At 29.4% G+C, this 25,240-nt stretch overlaps 2 protein-coding genes across 3 annotated transcripts in view; one reads left to right on the top strand and one right to left on the bottom strand.

The window, feature by feature from the left end:
- The window catches only part of LOC125673673 (spermatogenesis-associated serine-rich protein 1-like), an 82,462-nt gene that overhangs the window by 46,749 nt on the left and 10,473 nt on the right, over positions 1-25,240 (bottom strand). The window lies entirely within an intron of this gene.
- Positions 11,494-25,240, top strand: part of LOC125673674 (uncharacterized) — a 39,268-nt gene continuing 25,521 nt past the window's right edge. The window contains exon 1 of the mRNA XM_048910362.2: positions 11,494-12,566. Within this exon, the coding sequence (XP_048766319.1) occupies positions 12,246-12,566 (321 nt within the window). The 5' untranslated portion in view covers positions 11,494-12,245. The remainder of the gene's footprint in view (positions 12,567-25,240) is intronic.

Here is a 25,240-nt window from a genome sequence, read left to right as displayed (position 1 = left end):
TATATAAATATAGAGATACATGTATAAATATAGAGATACATATATAAATATAGAGATAAGTATATAAATATAGAGATACATGTATAAATATAGAGATACTTATATAAATATAGATACATGTATAAATATAGAGATACGTGTATAAATATAGAGATACATGTATAAATATAGATACATGTATAAATATAGAGATACATATATAAATATAGAGATACTTATATAAATATAGAGATACATATATAAATATAGAGATACATGTATAAATATAGATACATGTATAAATATAGAGATACGTATATAAATATAGAGATACATGTATAAATATAGATACATGTATAAATATAGAGATAAGTATATAAATATAGATACATGTATAAATATAGATATACATATATAAATATAGAGATACATATATAAATATAGAGATACATATATAAATATAGAGATAGGTATATAAATATAGATACATGTATAAATATAGAGATACGTATATAAATATAGATACATGTATAAATATAGAGATACGTATATAAATATAGAGATACATGTATAAATATAGAGATACATGTATAAATATAGAGATACATATATAAATATAGAGATACTTATATAAATATAGAGATACATATATAAATATAGAGATAGGTATATAAATATAGATACATGTATAAATATAGAGATACGTATATAAATATAGATACATGTATAAATATAGAGATATGTATATAAATATAGAGATACATGTATAAATATAGATACATATATAAATATAGAGATACTTATATAAATATAGATACATGTATAAATATAGAGATACATGTATAAATATAGATACATGTATAAATATAGAGATACGTATATAAATATAGAGATACATATATGAATATAGAGATACATATATAAATATAGATATACATATATAAATATAGAGATACATGTATAAATATAGAGATACATATATAAATATAGAGATAAGTATATAAATATAGAGATACATGTATAAATATAGAGATACTTATATAAATATAGATACATGTATAAATATAGAGATACGTGTATAAATATAGAGATACATGTATAAATATAGATACATGTATAAATATAGAGATACATATATAAATATAGAGATACTTATATAAATATAGAGATACATATATAAATATAGAGATACATGTATAAATATAGATACATGTATAAATATAGAGATACGTATATAAATATAGAGATACATGTATAAATATAGATACATGTATAAATATAGAGATAAGTATATAAATATAGATACATGTATAAATATAGATATACATATATAAATATAGAGATACATATATAAATATAGAGATACATATATAAATATAGAGATAGGTATATAAATATAGATACATGTATAAATATAGAGATACGTATATAAATATAGATACATGTATAAATATAGAGATACGTATATAAATATAGAGATACATGTATAAATATAGAGATACATGTATAAATATAGAGATACATATATAAATATAGAGATACTTATATAAATATAGAGATACATATATAAATATAGAGATAGGTATATAAATATAGATACATGTATAAATATAGAGATACGTATATAAATATAGATACATGTATAAATATAGAGATATGTATATAAATATAGAGATACATGTATAAATATAGATACATATATAAATATAGAGATACTTATATAAATATAGATACATGTATAAATATAGAGATACATGTATAAATATAGATACATGTATAAATATAGAGATACGTATATAAATATAGAGATACATGTATAAATATAGAGATACTTATATAAATATAGATACATGTATAAATATAGATACATGTATAAATATAGATACATGTATAAATATAGATACATGTATAAATATAGATACATGTATAAATATAGAGATACGTGTATAAATATAGAGATACATGTATAAATATAGAGATACGTATATAAATATAGAGATACATGTATAAATATAGATACATGTATAAATATAGATACATGTATAAATATAGATACATGTATAAATATAGATACATGTATAAATATAGAGATACGTATATAAATATAGAGATACGTATATAAATATAGATACATATATAAATATAGAGATACTTATATAAATATAGATACATGTATAAATATAGATACATGTATAAATATAGAGATACGTATATAAATATAGAGATACATGTATAAATATAGAGATACATGTATAAATATAGAGATACTTATATAAATATAGAGATACATGTATAAATATAGAGATACATGTATAAATATAGAGATACGTATATAAATATAGAGATACGTATATAAATATAGATACATGTATAAATATAGAGATATGTATATAAATATAGAGATACATGTATAAATATAGATACATATATAAATATAGAGATACTTATATAAATATAGATACATGTATAAATATAGATATACATATATAAATATAGATACATGTATAAATATAGAGATACATGTATAAATATAGAGACATGTATAAATATAGAGATACTTATATAAATATAGAGATACATGTATAAATATAGAGATACGTATATAAATATAGAGATACATGTATAAATATAGATACATATATAAATATAGAGATACGTATATAAATATAGAGATACATATATAAATATAGATACATGTATAAATATAGAGATACGTATATAAATATAGAGATACATGTATAAATATAGAGATACTTATATAAATATAGAGATACATGTATAAATATAGAGATACGTATATAAATATAGAGATACATGTATAAATATAGAGATACTTATATAAATATAGAGATACATATATAAATAGAGATACATGTATAAATATAGAGATAAGTATATAAATATAAAGATACTTATATAAATATAGAGATACGTATATAAATATAGAGATACATATATAAATATAGATACATGTATAAATATAGAGATACATGTATAAATATAGAGACATGTATAAATATAGAGATACATATATAAATATAGAGATACGTATATAAATATAGAGATACATATATAAATATAGAGATACGTATATAAATATAGAGATACTTATATAAATATAGATACATGTATAAATATAGAGATACATGTATAAATATAGATATATGTATAAATATAGAGATACGTATATAAATATAGAGATACGTATATAAATATAGAGATACATATATAAATATAGATACATATATAAATATAGAGATACGTATATAAATATAGAGATACATATATAAATATAGATACATATATAAATATAGAGATACGTATATAAATATAGATACATGTATAAATATAGAGATACATATATAAATATAGAGATACATATATAAATATAGAGATACTTATATAAATATAGAGATACATGTATAAATATAGAGATACATATATAAATATAGAGATACATGTATAAATATAGAGATACTTATATAAATATAGAGATACATGTATAAATATAGAGATACATATATAAATATAGAGATACATATATAAATATAGATACATATATAAATATAGATACATGTATAAATATAGAGATACTTATATAAATATAGAGATACGTATATAAATATAGATACATATATAAATATAGAGATACATGTATAAATATAGAGATACATGTATAAATATAGAGATACGTGTATAAATATAGATACATATATTAATATAGAGATACATATATAAATATAGATACATGTATAAATATAGAGATACTTATATAAATATAGAGATACATATATAAATATAGAGATACATATATAAATATAGATACATATATTAATATAGAGATACATATATAAATATAGATACATGTATAAATATAGAGATACTTATATAAATATAGAGATACGTATATAAATATAGAGATACATATATAAATATAGATACATGTATAAATATAGAGATACATGTATAAATATAGATACATGTATAAATATAGAGATACTTATATAAATATAGAGATACATGTATAAATATAGATATACGTATATAAATATAGAGATACATATATAAATATAGATATACATGTATAAATATAGAGATACTTATATAAATATAGAGATACGTATATAAATATAGAGATACATGTATAAATATAGAGATACTTATATAAATATAGATACATGTATAAATATAGAGATACTTATATAAATATAGAGATACTTATATAAATATAGAGATACGTATATAAATATAGAGATACATGTATAAATATAGAGATACATGTATAAATATAGAGATACGTATATAAATATAGAGATACATGTATAAATATAGATACATGTATAAATATAGAGATACATATATAAATATAGATACATGTATAAATATAGAGATACGTATATAAATATAGAGATACTTATATAAATATAGAGATACTTATATAAATATAGAGATACGTATATAAATATAGAGATACATGTATAAATATAGAGATACATGTATAAATATAGATATACATATATAAATATAGATACATGTATAAATATAGAGATACATATATAAATATAGATACATGTATAAATATAGATACATGTATAAATATAGATACATGTATAAATATAGAGATACGTATATAAATATAGAGATACGTATATAAATATAGATACATGTATAAATATAGAGATACATGTATAAATATAGAGATACTTATATAAATATAGAGATACATGTATAAATATAGAGATACGTATATAAATATAGAGATACTTATATAAATATAGAGATACATGTATAAATATAGAGATACATGTATAAATATAGATACATGTATAAATATAGATATATGTATAAATATAGAGATACATATATAAATATAGAGATACTTATATAAATATAGAGATACATGTATAAATATAGAGATACATGTATAAATATAGATATACATGTATAAATATAGATACATGTATAAATATAGATACATGTATAAATATAGAGATACTTATATAAATATAGAGATACTTATATAAATATAGAGATACATGTATAAATATAGAGATACATGTATAAATATAGAGATACATGTATAAATATAGAGATACGTATATAAATATAGATACATATATAAATATAGAGATACTTATATAAATATAGATACATATATAAATATAGAGATACATGTATAAATATAGAGATACATGTATAAATATAGAGATACATGTATAAATATAGAGATACATGTATAAATATAGAGATACTTATATAAATATAGAGATACTTATATAAATATAGATACATATATAAATATAGAGATACATGTATAAATATAGAGATACATGTATAAATATAGAGATACGTGTATAAATATAGATACATGTATAAATATAGATACATATATAAATATAGAGATACGTGTATAAATATAGATACATGTATAAATATAGATACGTATATAAATATAGAGATACTTATATAAATATAGAGATACATGTATAAATATAGAGATACATGTATAAATATAGAGATACGTATATAAATATAGATACATATATAAATATAGAGATACTTATATAAATATAGATACATATATAAATATAGAGATACATGTATAAATATAGAGATACATGTATAAATATAGAGATACATGTATAAATATAGAGATACATGTATAAATATAGAGATACTTATATAAATATAGAGATACTTATATAAATATAGATACATATATAAATATAGAGATACATGTATAAATATAGAGATACATGTATAAATATAGAGATACGTGTATAAATATAGATACATGTATAAATATAGATACATATATAAATATAGAGATACGTGTATAAATATAGATACATGTATAAATATAGATACGTATATAAATATAGAGATACTTATATAAATATAGAGATACATGTATAAATATAGAGATACATGTATAAATATAGATACATGTATAAATATAGATATACATATATAAATATAGAGATACATATATAAATATAGATATACATGTATAAATATAGAGATACATGTATAAATATAGAGATACATATATAAATATAGATATACATGTATAAATATAGAGATACATGTATAAATATAGAGATACATGTATAAATATAGAGATACATGTATAAATATAGAGATACATGTATAAATATAGAGATACATGTATAAATATAGATACATATATAAATATAGAGATACGTATATAAATATAGATATACATGTATAAATATAGAGATACATGTATAAATATAGAGATACTTATATAAATATAGAGATACATGTATAAATATAGAGATACATGTATAAATATAGAGATACATATATAAATATAGATACATATATAAATATAGAGATACGTATATAAATATAGATATACATGTATAAATATAGAGATACATGTATAAATATAGAGATACGTATATAAATATAGAGATACATGTATAAATATAGAGATACATGTATAAATATAGATACGTATATAAATATAGATATACATGTATAAATATAGATACATGTATAAATATAGATACATATATAAATATAGAGATACATGTATAAATATAGAGATACTTATATAAATATAGATACATATATAAATATAGAGATACATGTATAAATATAGAGATACATGTATAAATATAGAGATACTTATATAAATATAGAGATACATCAGAGTTCCCGAAACGCGTCGGTCCATCGGGCATCCCCGATAAATTTTGAATGGGGCCGGCAAAATCCAAATTTTATCGGTCAAAATGTCCGGCAGATTTTATGGACTATTTTGAAATTTAAAAACATCTGAACAAATATAACTAAATGTAATAGTCATTTTATTAGTTACAAAAAATAAGTATTAATTAAAAGTGGAGGGAAAAGCCAAACAAACGCGTAGTTTTATTTTTTTAATCCGGATAAATTCGCGGGTTCTTTTTTTTACACACGTACGACAATTTCCTATTGGAGTTGACCAACATTGGGCATGTGGCCGATAAAGTGGAATTCGGGTGCCACAGGTACTAAAAGAAAAGAAAAAGACGGTCAGAAAGACAATGATGGGGGAAATAAATTATTAGTCCGATCTATGTTAATTTTATCTCTTTTTATTTAAAACAACAATGTCCGGTAAATTTCACAATTGTCCGTTAAATTTTGAATATTTACCGGACAATTGTCCTACAGATTTTTTACTAGTTTCGGGAACTCTGATACATATATAAATATAGAGATACATGTATAAATATAGATACATGTATAAATATAGAGATACTTATATAAATATAGAGATACATGTATAAATATAGAGATACGTATATAAATATAGAGATACATATATAAATATAGATATACATGTATAAATATAGAGATACGTATATAAATATAGAGATACTTATATAAATATAGAGATACATGTATAAATATAGAGATACGTATATAAATATAGAGATACATATATAAATATAGATATACATGTATAAATATAGAGATACTTATATAAATATAGAGATACGTATATAAAAATAGAGATACATGTATAAATATAGATACATGTATAAATATAGAGATACGTATATAAATATAGAGATACATGTATAAATATAGAGATACGTATATAAATATAGATACATATATAAATATAGATATACATGTATAAATATAGAGATACGTATATAAATATAGAGATACGTATATAAATATAGAGATACTTATATAAATATAGAGATACGTATATAAATATAGAGATACATATATAAATATAGAGATACTTATATAAATATAGAGATACATGTATAAATATAGAGATACATATATAAATATAGAGATACTTATATAAATATAGAGATACGTATATAAATATAGAGATACGTGTATAAATATAGAGATACATGTATAAATATAGATACGTATATAAATATAGAGATACATATATAAATATAGATACATGTATAAATATAGATACGTATATAAATATAGATACATGTATAAATATAGATACATGTATAAATATAGATACATGTATAAATATAGATACATGTATAAATATAGATACATGTATAAATAGAGATACATGTATAAATATAGAGATACATGTATAAATATAGAGATACATGTATAAATATAGAGATACATATATAAATATAGAGATACGTATATAAATATAGAGATACATGTATAAATATAGAGATACTTATATAAATATAGAGATACATATATAAATATAGAGATACGTATATAAATATAGAGATACTTATATAAATATAGAGATACGTATATAAATATATAAATATAGAGATACGTATATAAATATAGAGATACATATATAAATATATAAATATAGAGATACGTATATAAATATAGAGATACGTGTATAAATATAGAGATACATATATAAATATAGAGATACGTATATAAATATAGAGATACATGTATAAATATAGAGATACAGGTATAAATATAGATACATGTATAAATATAGAGATACATGTATAAATATAGAGATACATGTATAAATATAGATATACATGTATAAATATAGAGATACATATATAAATATAGAGATACTTATATAAATATAGAGATACGTATATAAATATAGAGATACTTATATAAATATAGAGATACGTATATAAATATAGATACATGTATAAATATAGAGATACTTATATAAATATAGAGATACTTATATAAATATAGAGATACATGTATAAATATAGAGATACATGTATAAATATAGATATACATGTATAAATATAGAGATACATATATAAATATAGAGATACTTATATAAATATAGAGATACATGTATAAATATAGAGATACTTATATAAATATAGAGATACTTATATAAATATAGAGATACATGTATAAATATAGAGATACATGTATAAATATAGAGATACATGTATAAATATAGAGATACGTATATAAATATAGAGATACGTGTATAAATATAGAGATACATGTATAAATATAGAGATACTTATATAAATATAGAGATACATGTATAAATATAGAGATACTTATATAAATATAGAGATACTTATATAAATATAGAGATACATGTATAAATATAGAGATACATGTATAAATATAGAGATACATGTATAAATATAGAGATACTTATATAAATATAGATACATGTATAAATATAGAGATACTTATATAAATATAGAGATACTTATATAAATATAGATACATATATAAATATAGATACATGTATAAATATAGAGATACTTATATAAATATAGAGATACGTATATAAATATAGATACATATATAAATATAGAGATACGTATATAAATATAGATACATGTATAAATATAGATACATGTATAAATATAGAGATACATATATAAATATAGAGATATATGTATAAATATAGAGATACTTATATAAATATAGAGATACATATATAAATATAGATACATGTATAAATGTAGTGATAAAATAGAGGATCGTAAGAAAGAAAATTACAAAGAGGGAGAGAAGGACGAAATAAATAAATAGAAAGAGATACAGAGAGGGGCAGAGAGAGAGAGAGAGAGAGAGAGAGAGAGAGAGAGAGAAAGAGAGAGAGAGAGAAAGAGACAAAGAGAAAGAGAGGTAGAGATAGAATGAAAGAGAGAGATAGAGATAGAAAGAAAGATCAGATACATAGAGGGATAGAGAGAAAGACAAAGAAAGGTAGAAGAGAGAGAGAAGGGGACAGAAAGAACTCAATGAAAAGTCATAATTCCTTATAATTCGTGTTGAAGAAACTAACACACGTTAACACTAATGTGCACTAAACTTTACAGTTTTCTGTCTTTGGTTTTTTGTTGCTGTAGATTATTGGAAAATTTTAATAAAGGGAGACGCATGGTCTCTTGAAATTATGAAATAGTGTTTATTAAAATGCACCTGAGTCTGAATGAGTTTTATCGCTAATAACGGGAACAATGCCAGCGGCAAGTTAACGTTGTGTAATGTGTTTGTACTTTAAGTAAATTGTGGAGATTGTTGCGTATTGGTATATAGACTTGAAAAACAGTAATATAGAAGTTTTATAAAGAAAACTCACATCGATATGAAATAAACGCATTTACTGCATTATTCGTAGTATACGCTGTACGTATGTAGCTATTATTATACAAAATCACAGTCACATGACACATCTACCGAAAAAAAGATGAAAACAATTTTATCTCTTTTTCGATCTCATTGTCACTACAAAAAGTGACTACTGAGGTAAAAATGAGGTGAAGGTCATACATATAGGCATCGGAAAGGTCAAGGTCGATCAGATGATTTCTATAGATTACATTTGGTAGACAGCGTTTTGATTTAAATACTTTGCGTGATAGCGTGGAGGATCTAATTTTTTTTTTTTTTTTTAAATCTCCTCCATTTATGTATGTCTTGTTTGCGATGATAACGTTTGACAATATCGGAGATGCATTGTATTAAATTTGACTAAAATTACCCCTTTCTACGCAAATCTTTGATATTTCACATTATTCTACATGTTACAGTATATCATGAATACGGAAAGTCGACCAATAACCTTTGACCTCGACAATTAGGCCAAGAATAGAAAAAGAATAAGTTTCTAGATAAAGTTTATGTACACACACACACACACACACACACACACACACACACACACACACACACACATATATATATATATATATATATATATATATATATATTAGCAAATGACATGTAATAATAAATCCATATCAAACGTACAAATTGTGTTCTTATTTGTCGCTGAATCTTAGTCATATTTCGCGTGATATTCTTTGAATCTGTACAGGTAGACGATGATCCGTCCGAACACATATGTAATAAACAAGAAGAAATTACTTAAAATAGTTTATAAACTGTTCACCACTACCGCCAAATGTCATTGAAAAACCCCAAAGTTTACATAGGATTTAAAATACGAGCTTCAAGGTTTGTTGTTCGATCTCGATAAAGAGAGTTGATAACCATCTTGAATGAAAATTCCCAACTTCTCTCGATTCATTGTAATTTTTCAATTAAGACTTTTATCGACATGTTATTCAATATCATAATGAATGCAGTAGTACGCTTTAGAAACTGTCATTAATGATTCAGAACCCTGTCCAATTTCTGAAACGCATTGCGTAATAAACGGGCAATACCAATGCACGCTTAATATCCAAAAGCAATATATAATATTATTAGTTCATTAAATCTAATTACGTTCTATATATATATATCACAGAAAAAACACATGGAATATTTTCCTCAATCAAGCTCAAATTCTAATAATGTGACCCCCCAATGTGTTCCGCATCGTTTCTCCAATTTACTAGTTAATTTCTGGAGCATGTTTGCGCCTTCTGATGTAATATGAGCACATTGACCTCCTACGGAGACAGTCGTTATTATTATCTATTCTCTCTTGCTCACGTATATCAAAATCGCTCCAATTGAAACCCGTATTCTCAAATTTCTCTCTGGAAGAAGTTCTACAAGTAATTGTAAATGGCTTTTAAAAAAAATATGTTGGATAGGTTCTTTAATCAATTAAGACCGTCTCTGAAGCATGGGCTATCTACCTTCTGTTGGCGCTTCTTAAGGGTTAAATTCCACCGCCAGTGACTCTGGAGATTTATTTCAAGCCTCGTCACAAGAGGAACGCCTTCTAACCCGTGTGCGGTTTCCATGAATAGGATTTTATTCGCCTTGATACCTGGTAAAGATTTCGTTGTATACGAAGTAAACTCCGTGAGAATCTCCCGGGAGCCATCGCTGTGCAGCGTGACAATTGCCTCGGTAAAGAGTGTGCTGTTATATATGCAGGATTTTAAAGTAATGGTAGTCCACACCGGAAACTCGTAATTGATGGCAGACACAAAAATACATTTTTCCCCATTGACATAAGGAAGTTTTAATGCATCAACGAAACTCATTGATATCCAGCGACATTGTTGGCTTGCTGTGTACACGTTTGGAGACATTGTCGAGGGAAAATATCACAACGGAATAAAATCCGATTAGATCAATTGCTTTTGAATTGGAAATCCCCAGTTCTAGATAAAGTCGACATGTAAACGGTCCACGTGGTAAAGAGAAGATCAATCGTTTGTTTTCCGTGGGGAGTCGTTAACCTTGTATAGAGGTGGGGACTCATTGTACGGAGATTTCACGTTGTGATTGATAATACATTGTAAGTAGTGAATATATAATACAACTACGAAATTCCATTGGATGCGAGATACACGAGAGTACCTTTAGATTTTGTTTAAAACATGGGTGCAGGTGTTTCCCGCCACGGTCAAGTGAGACGAAAGGTGCAGGCCGTTAACGCATTCGAGGACGCCGGGAAGCGTCACAGGCGAAAGAACGTCAAGAAAGGCGGTGATGTCGCCTTGGATAGTATGACGTCACCAGAACGGACCTCTTGTACTACATCTCATTGGCTGAGAATTAAGGAAAGGAGCATTTCTAAGACAGAGCTGGAATCTAGATCCGCCCTTAGACTCAGTGATTTCAATAAAGTAGTGCGAAAACGAACCTTAGAGAAAGAAGACGATGTGCCAATCACCATACCATATGTTTCAAATGAAAAGGTATGTAACGAAGAGGCCACGAAAGCCTGTGATTTCTGAGGCCAGTGAATTAGAGGGTGGGGATCACTCAGAAAACTCTTAATGAATTTAGCTCAAAGATAAAATAAAGAAGAATTGAAGCATTTCATAAATAGCAAGAATAAATTGTGTAATAGTGCATGTAAAACCTAGAAAGTGTAGTCTATAGCGGAAATCCTAACGGGTAAAATATACAGCGTTAATCTAACGAGTAAAACCTTTAAAGTATAGTCTAGAGTGTAAAATCTAACGAGTAAATCCTACAAAGTATAGTCTAGAGTGTAAAATCTAACGAGTAAATCCTACAAAGTATAGTCTAGAGTGTAAAATCTAACGAGTAAATCCTACAAAGTATAGTCTAGAGTGTAAAATCTAACGAGTAAATCCTACAAAGTATAGTCTAGAGTGTAAAATCTAACGAGTAAATCCTACAAAGTATAGTCTAGAGTGTAAAATCTAACGAGTAAATCCTACAAAGTATAGTCTAGAGTGTAAAACCTAACGGGTAAAACCCGGAGTTTAAAACCTAGAAATATAGTCTATAGAGTAAAATCTAACGGGTAAAACGTAGAAAGTAGAGTGTAAAATCTAACGGGTAAAACCTAACGAGTAAAACTTAGAAAGTATAGATCTAACGGGTAAAACCCAGAGTGTCAAACGTAAAGAGTATTACATGTACATATAGCGTAAAACCTAACAGGTAAAAGCTAGACGGTAAAAGCCTATCTATAACGCTGTAAGATGAATTTAATACACCATTTGATACGCTCCATGTACATGAGACTTACATCAATTAATCAGCTGTAGCCCGTGTGTGTATATATACAACGCTTTATAGTTTCACGCGGCCTCAAGTTTTAGACTTTCTAAATGGGTTTGAAATTAGATGTTGAAGGTAAGCTATGGCTTAAACACACTGATACCGCAATAAATTAGGCAAAAGTAAAACTTTATGGAATTCAATGTTGGTTTGGACATATTTTATTGTGTAAACACTCAAAAGGTTAAAAAAAAAACAACCCAGATTTCTATTATCTATACCAGAATTTCATCATTTCGGTGGTCAATAGACTGGTAATCGGTAATTCAATCAACTTCGGGGGTGGGTATTCATTTCCGTGCCCATTTATAATATACAGTATATGTATGGGGGAAAAAGAAGCAAGCATTGCATTTGATGTTTATCTCATTGACCATCAATAACTCTTTGAAATCCATTCATTTTAATGATATTACATAGAGATATTTTGTACAAATCTACACCATGAGAAACTTTTAGTGAGCCTGTTTAACAAGGGGTTTTAAAGGATACTAGCTCTCTCATGATGATTACGTAATATCGTTCTTACCGACTTTTATATTGTCAACTGGTTTCAAGTGTTTAAAATTAAGATCTCTGCATGTACTGAAGGGAGAGAACGTGAGTGTGTGTGTGTGTGTGTGTGTGTGTGTGTGTGTGTGTGTGTGTGTGTGAGAGAGAGAGAGAGAGAGAGAGAGAGAGAGAGAGAGAGAGAGAGCACATCTACAAATAGGAAGTTTAAACAATATTTCTATCGTCCTCATTTCTACACTAACGATTTTAAAATCCCTTCAAATTGATTTTACGCCGTGTATTGCTTTTAAATTTACTTTTGCAATGACGCAGAACAGACATTAATGTATCCTAGCTCCCCACAAAATCTAATTAGACTCGGGAGTAAAGTCATTCTAAAGAATTAATTCTTTCAATTTAGAGTCAAAATGTAAAAGTGCAAACCCCACGGAGAGGTGCAGTGAAATCAGTGCTCGAGAAATAATGAGCTATTTTCTTAGGAATTTAACTCTGTTTGTCGATTTCACCCCTCCCACATTTTTAAGAATCAAATAAAAATACTTCCATTTAGATTTTACAAAATTTAAACGCACCATTCTGTTGTGTTTGTGCAAAAAATACATGAATACAACTTTCCTTGTTTATTCAGAATATTTCCTTATGTATACATTTTCCGGATTGATTTTAGCAATTCGTTCCTTTCGTTATAATTTGTTTCCACATATATTTCATTGACCGCATTGACATTTGTGAAATTTAACTACGATTTGTTATTAAACATGAATTGAAGGGGATGGGTGCTAAGTTATAAGCACTCAGTCAATGACCCTGTAACGCAGTAAAAATGTAGTCCTAACACGAACTGTAATGCCAGGTCAGCACAAACCGCTGTAACGCCAGGCCAGCACAAACTACAGTACAACAAGGCCAGCACAAACTACAGTACAACAAGGCCAGCACAAACTACAGTACCACAAGGCCAGCACAAACTACAGTACAACAAGGCCAGCACAAACCACTGTAACGCCAGGCCAGCACACCTACTGTAACACAAGGCCAACACATGCCACTGTAACACCAGGCCAGCACAAACTACAGTACAACAAGGCCAACACATACCACTGTAACACCAGGCCAGCACAAACTATTGTAACACAAGGCCAGCACAACTACTGTAACACAAGGCCAGCACAAACTACTGTAACACAAGGCCAGCACAAACCACAGTAACACAAGGCCAGCACAAACCACTGAAACACAAGGCCAGCACAAACCACTGAAACACAAGGCCAGCACAACTACTGTAACACAAGGCCAGCACAAACTACTGTAACACAAGGCCAGCACAAACTACTGTAACACAAGGCCAGCACAAACCACAGTAACACAAGGCCAGCACAAACCACTGAAACACAAGGCCAGCACAAACTATAGTACCACAAGACCAGCACAAACCACTGTAACGCCAGGGCAGCACAATCTAGAGGCAGGAGTAAATGATCTAAATGTGTTATTCAAACTTCTAAATGATTTTCCATTGTAAAATGCATGAACATTTAAGTGCATTACACTTACGAGATCTTGAACTTTCCCCTCAGTATCTCTTGAAATATCAAACGTATTTTTAAATGCTGGAGGACAATGCACGTAAGTTTACATGCATATACAATGAGCACGTGATTGATATTTCCACTGTTAATTTATTGTTGTAATATATGTAGACCTAATTCACATGTTCTCTATGAAACATTTCCATGCACCAGAAACGTGTACCTTCACATGTCATCGAAAGAAATCAAAATGAAAGGAGGGATCTCACACAACACCCTACATAACCACATAACCCTCTAGTGTATAGTATCCATTTTCATTCGACACTACTTTATGTAATCCTCATGTTCATTCTAAAGATTGAAATAGATAAATATCATATCACTCTCTGGAGAGAAGAGGTCGATTATGGTGGTTTCAGGTTTAAAAGCGGAGTTATTTTCTCTACAAGGAGACATTTACAACATTTAACTCAGAGAAAATTGCTCGCATTTTTCCGGAGTAGGTTTCTTGTATTTGCATTTTGTATTACTAACAGTGGGGTTAATGTGAATGCGTAATATAAGGATACATAAGACATTATTACTACCCCTGCCCCCCCCCCCCCGTTCATGAAGTGTCTTTGAATTTGACATGGATGACCTGGAAATCGGACACAAGCGTTTTTCAAAAGCAGTCGCGGTAGCCCAGAGGTTAAAGCTTTGCTTAGTAACCAGGGGGTCGTGAGTTTCATCCTTAGTAACCAGAAGGTCATGAGTCCCATCATTAGTAACCAGGAGGTCGTGAGTTCCATCCTTAGTAACCAGGAAGTCGTGAGTGCCATCCTTAGTAACCAGGAAGTCGTGAGTGCCATCCTTAGTAACCAGGAGGTCGTGAGTTCTATCCTTAGTAACCAGGAGGCCTTAGTAACCAGGAAGTCGTGAGTGCCATCCTTAGTAACCAGGAGGTCGTAAGTTCTATCCTTAGTAACCAGGGGGTCGTAAGTTCTATCCTTAGTAACCAGGAGGTCGTGGGTTTTATCCTTAATAACCAGGAAGTCGTGAGTTCCATTATAAGACGCGAACATGGGTAGTGATTGCTCCTTCGCCAAACACTCGGCGTTTAAAAGTGAGAGTCACGGGTCTTTCGGATATGACGTGTAAACGAAAGTGTCATGTCGCGACAGGCGTTGGCACGTTACAGAACCTGTGTTACGGTCTTGGTCGCTGTGGCAGTAGTGTTACGACCCTGGTCGCTGTGACAGTACAGCTGCCGACACGTCAACAGGAGTGAAACATTCTCAAAAGGACGTAAAACAAATATTCAGTCTGATTTTCAAGATTTAAATAACGTAGCTCTATGAAAGTTTGGGATATCTTATGAAATGGATTTTTGCCGCGATATTGAAGACCGCCCTCACCTTTATCCTGGTGAACTGAGAGCGAGCAATAACAGCTTAATATTGAGGCCAGCCCTCACCTGCATCATGGGGAACTGAGAGCGAGCAATAACAGTTTAATATTGAGGCCAGCCCTCACCTTTATCCTGGAGAACTGAGAGCGAGCAATAACAGTTTAATATTGAGGCCAGCCCTCACCTGCATCCAGGGGAACTGAGAGCGAGCAATAACAGCTTAAGATATGATTTACTTTGTACTGTATGTTTAAAATTTTCGAAATCATAAGGATAAATTCTGTATTGTTCACGATAAATCATTTTACACAAAAGCCTTAAACCGCCATTTGCAAATGAAAACATTTCGTATACCAACTTTATCTTGAAAATTAGACCAAGTTTTGTCATTTTGTAACAAAATGTGATGCTTGAATAAAACGTAGTACTGTATTCCGTGAAATGCGTTTCACGTTTATTTTATATTCTACACATATTCTGCAATAAAACACATCAAACTCCCATATGTATTCTGCTCGAGTCCGCATTCCATGTCGTTTTATTTCAATAGAATATTTGTAACCCTGAAAGTGTCATACAAATAGAAAAATGAATGCCTCGCCGAAACGCTGAGTTTTGGTACTGATTTGATTAATTGCTTATTAAGAATTTCGTGATGTTTACCGACCTTCTTAAAGACCTCTCTCTCTCTCTCTCTCTCTCTCTCTCTCTCTCTCTCTGCTTCGTCTTCGGCATTTTTATTTGTTGCAAAGTAAAAATACACATTTGCAAAGGGAACTAGGCTGGACGCCTTGAAGAAGTTCTTTAGTCTGTAACCTTTGTAACCCTTTATCAGAGTAGATATATATACGGATATCGTACTTCTGTGACCATTTTTACAACAACAAAAATCTTACTACTAACATTTGTTTTTGTCTCTGCATTAAACTCAGTTGAATGCAAATATGCCCGGAGTACGACTGCCAGTTCCTCGCCTATATGTATATACTTTGTTCATTTAGAAATATATGAGTGAAGAATTGTAAAAGAATTTCAATGTTTTACAATTTTCTGATTTCATCTTAATCGCAAGATTTTTTGTGAAAAGGGACACATCTCTCTAGAACTTTTGGACATATATGTTTCATATGCTAAAAAGAAGCGAAAAGATTTCCCCTAGTGTGTTTACAAAATTACCACTCGGGGAAATTGTTTCTTCCCATCAAAACCAAAATCCGATATGCCGCTGTATGACTTTGGCACAGTCGAGACATATTGTACAAAGACATCTTGTTTATGACGGGCCTTTAATGTGTAGTGAGTGTGGATGACAGCGGGGACCACTGTCCATTGTGTGCAACGCAAAGGAGCATTTTGATATTGCACAAATCCGTTTAAATCATTAATTCGCACCCACCTTTAGCAAAAGTATGCCTGCTGATCAAATGTGAGGGTGGGTAATATAGATGATCAACTTCTTATACAATGTAGTATGATTTAACTGATAGGGGAGCTATTGATTTTTTATCTCAAATTTGTGTAGTGTAATTTATTTTATTTAGGTAAGTTCGCGTACGATGGTGCATATATTTGACATTCTTCAGGAACAATGTCAAAATGTAAACTTATTGTAATAAATGGATTGATTTTATCTTTACCTAATTAATTATTCAGCAATATTAAAACCTGTGATTTTTCTTTGTTTATAATCCTCAAATAAAAACTACACTGTAATATAATATAAGCGGAGCTGAGGAACGATGTTTCCCAAATATTCTATTTTTTCACTCTACTATTTTAAAATGTGTCAAAAAGAATTAAAGGTTGTACATTATGATAGAAGCTCGGTACATCTAATAGTAAACAAACATTAAGGGATGTTATTGTTTACAAGGTTTTGAAATTGTATGGTCCTCAATCTAAATCTATGATATCTATCACATTTCAGGTCTTCTATGATATCTATTACATTTCAGGTATTCTTTAGGTAAAACGTGCCGTTCAAAAGTTGACTTTGTGTCTAAGCAAAAATAGAATGCTTTGAATTACAAAATTAGCATTCCAATAGTTTGTTTATAAACAAAAACAATGTTCGAGTCTAGTTTACACACACGTAACACAGAATTAAGGCTAAAATACCTGTATTGCATTAATTAGAAGGACCAAACGTCGGTTGTTAACTCGGAATGAGTTATATTTGTAATGTTTAATTAACATCAAAAATGATTTTCTTTTTACAAAAAGTATGTGTCCCAGCCCCTTTAAAACGATTGATTACAAAATATGAATACAAGAAATATGCAGCTTATTTTGTTGATGTACATACGTTTTATGAGGGGTTGAAATGTGGGGGCTTTAGGAAGATTCTCAGCAGTATCATCTCCCCCACAGTGACTAATACTGCCTTAGTTCCCTTATAATCCACAATACAAATCAAACAAACTATAGACATTCTTTTCTTAAATAATTCTATCAGCGGGTTCTTATTTAATGAAATAATGTTGCAACATACCCATAGCCTACATAATCAGTGTACATAAAAGTTTCCCTATCACTTTGTAAGATTTCAGAAAATTGCGAAAACTAACCACAGCTCTAAAGGGAAAGCAATTAGAATTTGTGATTTTTTTTTTTTATCATGAAAAGGTTTTGTCTACAGTGGGAGTGTATTTTGGGACAAATTACATGCATAGAAAGAGAGGTTTTTCAGCAAGATTTCTAGGTCGTGTTAAATGCGAGGACAACGTGGACTGGTAATTAGTGACGGACCACATAACAAGTCTGATCTTAGCGATCAATGAAAATACTGTAGATCAGTATCTGTTTGGTGTAATTGTACGAGTCAAGAGAGAGAGAGAGAGAGAGAGAGAGAGAGAGAGAGAGAGAGCAGTGACGGATCTTTTCCCCGTTTTTTAACAAAAAAGGTAATTTTTGCCATCTTGGGGTCTTCATTTCACCCTTCTTTCTGGATGGAAAAAGTCCAAACTTGGGTCGCACACCCCCTTAATCCCTTTGCCAATTTTCTGGATCCGTTCCTTAAGAAATTCGTTGTATTTGATTCACGAAATAAAACCAATAACAAACATCAAACTCGTAAATCGGTTTTTGTAGAGGCAGATGAGAGCAGTGGTTTGTAACATATATTTACTCAGGAGATTTTAGCTTGATCTGTAACACTAACTTCTCAATCCCATTGAACACCGTATACCTGCTAAACGCACCTGTTTATTTACTCAGGTGAATAATGGAAAGAGGTCATGGCACTGTTTTTATGATAAATCGAGTTGATATACATTTACCGAATTTTTTTCTTGGTTAGAATTCTGCAGGCGGGGAATTTATAGATATTGCATCGGTAGCAAGTCCATAAAATTCAAAATAGAATATGGATCTGTGTTGAAATGTTCCATAAATGTAGGAGTTTTATCAAATTTAATATAAATGTAAAAGTAATTAATCTAAACGTAGGAGTAATTAATCTAAATGTAAGAATTATTAATCTAAACGTAAGAGTAATTTAATTTAAATGTAAGAATAATTAATCTAAATGTAAGAGTAATTAATCTAAATGTAGGAGTAATTAATCTAAATGTAAGAATAATTAATCTAAATGTAAGAATAATTAATCTAAATGTAAGAGTAATTAATCTAAATGTAAGAGTAATTAATCTAAACGTAAGAGTAATTAATCTAAACGTAGGAGTAATTAATCTAAATGTAAGAATTATTAATCTAAACGTAAGAGTAATTTAATTTAAATGTAAGAATAATTAATCTAAATGTAAGAGTAATTAATCTAAACGTAAGAGTAATTTAATTTAAATGTAAGAATAATTAATTTAAACGTAAGAGTAATTAATCTAAATGTAAGAATAATTTAATTTAAACGTAAGAGTAATTAATCTAAATGTAAGAATAATTTAATTTAAACATAAGAGTAATTAATTAATCTAAATGTAAGAGTAATTAACCATCAAATGTAATCTGTTATCGAATGTAATCAAATTGTAAGTTTGTACATGTAATTACTAAACCAAATCTAATCTAGATCTTAAAATACAATTTTTTGGGCATATCTAATCCAGATGTAAAAATTTAGGTTTTTTTTTAATCAAATGTGCTCTAAATATAAAAATATAATTTTCAATCGAATGTAATTTAATGTGAGAATGTAGTTGTCGATCGAAAGTAACCTAAAAATAAGTGTGTGATAACTTATAAAATCTAGATCCAAGAATGTAATTGTTGATCGGATGTTATCTATACTAATGTAAAATTCACTTACATGTATTAATATAACCTAATCTATTAGGTATTATTCTCATTATGATATGATAACATTTTAATTTTCAAAAAAGAAATATTTTACTTAAAAGAAAAGATGTGATATTTTACAACAATCCCCATTCGATCAGAAATGAATGCGCGACATTTTACCCTATGTATTCATACATATTAGGATTTCAGCGCGCGCGTGACCACCTGCAAAGATATGGCTGATACCACGTAATTAAAAACAACCCTTCCCAAACAAAACCGGAGACAAACAGTTAAAAAGAAAAGTATATGTCTATTTCATTTTTCCAAGAGCTCGATTACATTTACGCACGCAATTTTTTCTATACATACAGGAAATTGACATACCAAAGCTCAGATGTTTTACATAGATAAATCAAATTTCTAGTCATCCAGGTACAGACCAAACGGCAGTAATTTGAGAGAGAGATGGGAGACTAAACGATTGTTAGCCTAGGAAAATTATACATATGGATAGTCCGCAATGTCATGTACATGATGGATTTCATTCATCTATTCCCATGGGACCTGGGTTAGGATAGGTCCTCAGTACCCCTTGCTTGTCGTTAGAGACAACTAAATTGGGCCCGGTCCTTCAGATGAAACCGCAAAACCAAGGCCTCGTGTCACAGCAGATGTGGCACGATAAAGATCCCTCCCTGTTCAAAGAACGTAAGCCCGAGCATAAGCCTAAATTGTGCAGCCCTTCACCGCCGTGACAGGCTCATTTTCCATATGAGAGAAAAATTCTCGAGCGGGACGTTAAATAATATAGAGCCAACCCTCATTCATCCATGTGTGGGCAACATATTTCAATATTTACTATGTGTTTGCCTTTGGTATCTTTACAAATTGGAATGAAAGCCATTAACTAGTGAACGCACTGCAGCTAAATAAACAACGCGCGTATGAATCTTGATAAATATAGTACGTCTATTTTGACGACCGGGGATTCTGACAGAAATGAAATTAGGAAGTAAATATAAGAAATGAATTTCTTAAAAAGAGAATGTTATCCGACTTTTTTGTCTTTATTCATGTATAATACTTACGTGTTGGCATATTGGAAACTTACACGTGTAAATTTTCCCTAACGATTCGATCACAATTATGTTATCAATATTTATTAGGGAGAGAGCTAAAATAGGCTATGCCTGCTGCCCAATCACATTCACTTAGTTATTAGTGAGTAAAATATTGTTTAAATCAAATAATATTTGAATATTTTACAGAATTAGAATTTGTTATTAACCTTAAGGAATTCAATGCGAACATGATATGGTTTCAATAATTAGAGTAATAATTCAATATACATATATATGTATGTACTTGTTTTCCCAACATGTTGCATCCACATGCAGTTTGCAGTCTATGTAACCAGTAGTTAATGTTGTAAACTTTCTTTCTTTTTTGAATTTCCTTCTTTATAAACTGTCTTACTATTATGCCCTCTGTGCCCAAAATTGGAATAAACTTATCTTAAACTTAAACTATAGCCTAGATGAACCGGCCCCTGTTTTATTGTAATCCCTCCTTTCTGTGATTCACAGGCCTTCATCTCGGAACTATCGACCCCGGTGTATTTAGAATGCGATATGGATGTATCTGTCGAGTAACTGACAACACACACATGTATACATTTCTTTCTTCATAAATATATTCCTTGATAATGATACACTTAAGATGTACTTCATAAATTAAATCCTGACACCAATTAGAAAACAATGCTTATGTGCTTTGAAATCTGAAATCCATGGCATGCATGTACATATAAATATATTACCATAATGCGCGCTTTCGTGTTCAGCGCCATAAAATGCTCCATAAAAATATTTGAAGCAATTAAGAGTTGAAACTGAAATTAATTTCAATCTACGGATTATATGATCCTTGGTAACAAAATAGATAAACTGCGGCGGATCCAGGGTTTTACAAGGGGGAGCCGAAGCATTCACGAGACTACTCTGAGGAAAACTCAGGTCAAATGGGAAGAGTGATATCTCTCTCCCCCCCCCCCCCTTTTTCCCGCTTAAACGATCTATACATTTCTTTGAAGAAAGCTATTGGTAATTTTGAAAAATCTGGCAAAATCTATTTCCCACTTTATATAAGGGCAGTTTTGATATATGCATGTACCAAACGGACTCTTAACTCCGCAATTTCAAGGATCGGACGTAACTACCGGCGCTATTTTCTACCGTGGAAAATATATACTACATGTACTGCACAACTGATACCTTAAATAAATTTTAAAAAGTGTAGAAGTATTGTTCTGAGTACAGAATATCGACCAGAAGGCAGTTCAAGTACAGCTAGTTTCTACTGAATTAAGTGCAATTATGAGACGTAACGTTCACTTACGTTTTTCCCATTTTGAAAATGGCAAACTAAATCAGAACTAAATCAGATTGTGGACACACATGAGCACTCATTAAAGTGAGTTAATCTCCTGGTGATTTTTATGACAGTAGGTTTGCTTGCACTCCTCTGACCCATTTTTAGCATCACGATAAATAATTGATGTCGAAGTTTGTTTCATATCTCTCGAGATCAAAGCAAGAACAAGAAAAACAATTTGAGGACATTTTATAAGTGAATTTTCTATTAGGCATGATGCTGTGGTAAAGTAGACCTTTAGGAATTGGGTTTGTTTTGGAATGTGAGAGGGTCAACAGGATATGTCTCCTCCGACAACCATCTGAGAGAGAGAGAGAGAGAGAGAGAGAGAGAGAGAGAGAGAGAGAGAGAGAGAGAGAGAGAGCTCATACCTGGGTCCACAATTGTTCCCACGGGAAGTACGCTGCTGGCAGTTTATTTAGGGAGGGGTTAAACCTGTACTTGGGGATTTTATAACTGATTGAATGTAGTTTTTGTTTTAAAGTCACCACTAGTTTTTATTCTACAGTCTCACAAATTATAATTGTACTTTGGGTATTAATTCAGAGGAAATATACTGTTGACATTAAAACCCATGAAATCCTGGTAGAATATCTAATACAATCAAATTATCGTCGAGGTATTGAAAAGTTTCAAAACACGCACTACCGCTCGGACGTGAGGGGTCATCCCCGGGTCTCTTACAGATAAAACTAAATACAAATCCAGTTTAGGAATTAATAATTAAGAGCCGAACATGGGAATTTCGGTCAACAAGCGACGCCCGCATCGGATCGATAAGTCAAGGTCTGCGGTCCTTATTTCTCTCTCTCTCTCTCTCTCATTAATTCAGTGCTCTTAATTGTGCTAATAAGGAACCTCTTTGATTACCTGACCCCATTCCGTGCAGTCGTTCCTTTCTTCAGTTCTATCAACAAGTATGAGGTTTGATATAACGACCCGCTTTGTAACAATCAACGGGCTTTTTAATTGGGACAAGCACTACCCAAATGTCATCGTGAGCGTGAAGAAATTGATGTCATTACCCAGCATTCCTAGTCAACGTAAACTTTGTTAATCAATATATCAGTAGAAGTCACGTCAACATATATGTAATACATACATAGGCTCGAGATATCGAAAGTATTTATCGTGTATCATTAAATTTTAATATGGACATATACACTTATATGTGTAAGTTCCTGTAAGGAAGGTAGATGCAAGTATTTCATTTAAATAGCCATAAATTGCTATCGATTTGGGGGAACAATTTCTTATCCTTAAGTCTATTAGAGAATGCTGCAGACCAAGAGAGAGAGAGAGAGAGAGAGAGAGAGAGAGAGAGAGAGAGAGAGAGAGAACGCTTGGGTAGCCACATATTGCGGGTTTAATTATTTCTTGAAAGTTGCGCGTCTATGTCTCCTTGTCTCCTTGACACGATCTTTCGGATAGAGCCTAACAGAGGTCTATTGTCCCGGCAGGCGTTGGCACGACCAAGAACTTTCAATGGTACGACTTAATATTTGTGAAAAATCTCGAAGGGACTTAAAACAACCAAACAAACTAAAAACTCTTCTCACAACATTTATGAGAAACCTGAAGGACCTACCTAATAGCATATAGAACTGTCAACTACAATGCAAAGCAATCATAATTATGTTCGTTTTACTACATTAATCAAACGGGCAATATTTTGCTCAAGTTTTCAAGAGATGTGGATCTTCTGATGAAAATTCAATATACATACAAT

This window comes from Ostrea edulis, chromosome 3 (genome assembly GCF_947568905.1).
Source record: "Ostrea edulis chromosome 3, xbOstEdul1.1, whole genome shotgun sequence".
NCBI classification, from domain to species: Eukaryota; Metazoa; Mollusca; class Bivalvia; order Ostreida; family Ostreidae; genus Ostrea; species Ostrea edulis.
The sequence above is the reverse complement of the archived record's forward strand: the minus strand, read 5'-3'. Positions and strand labels throughout refer to the sequence as shown.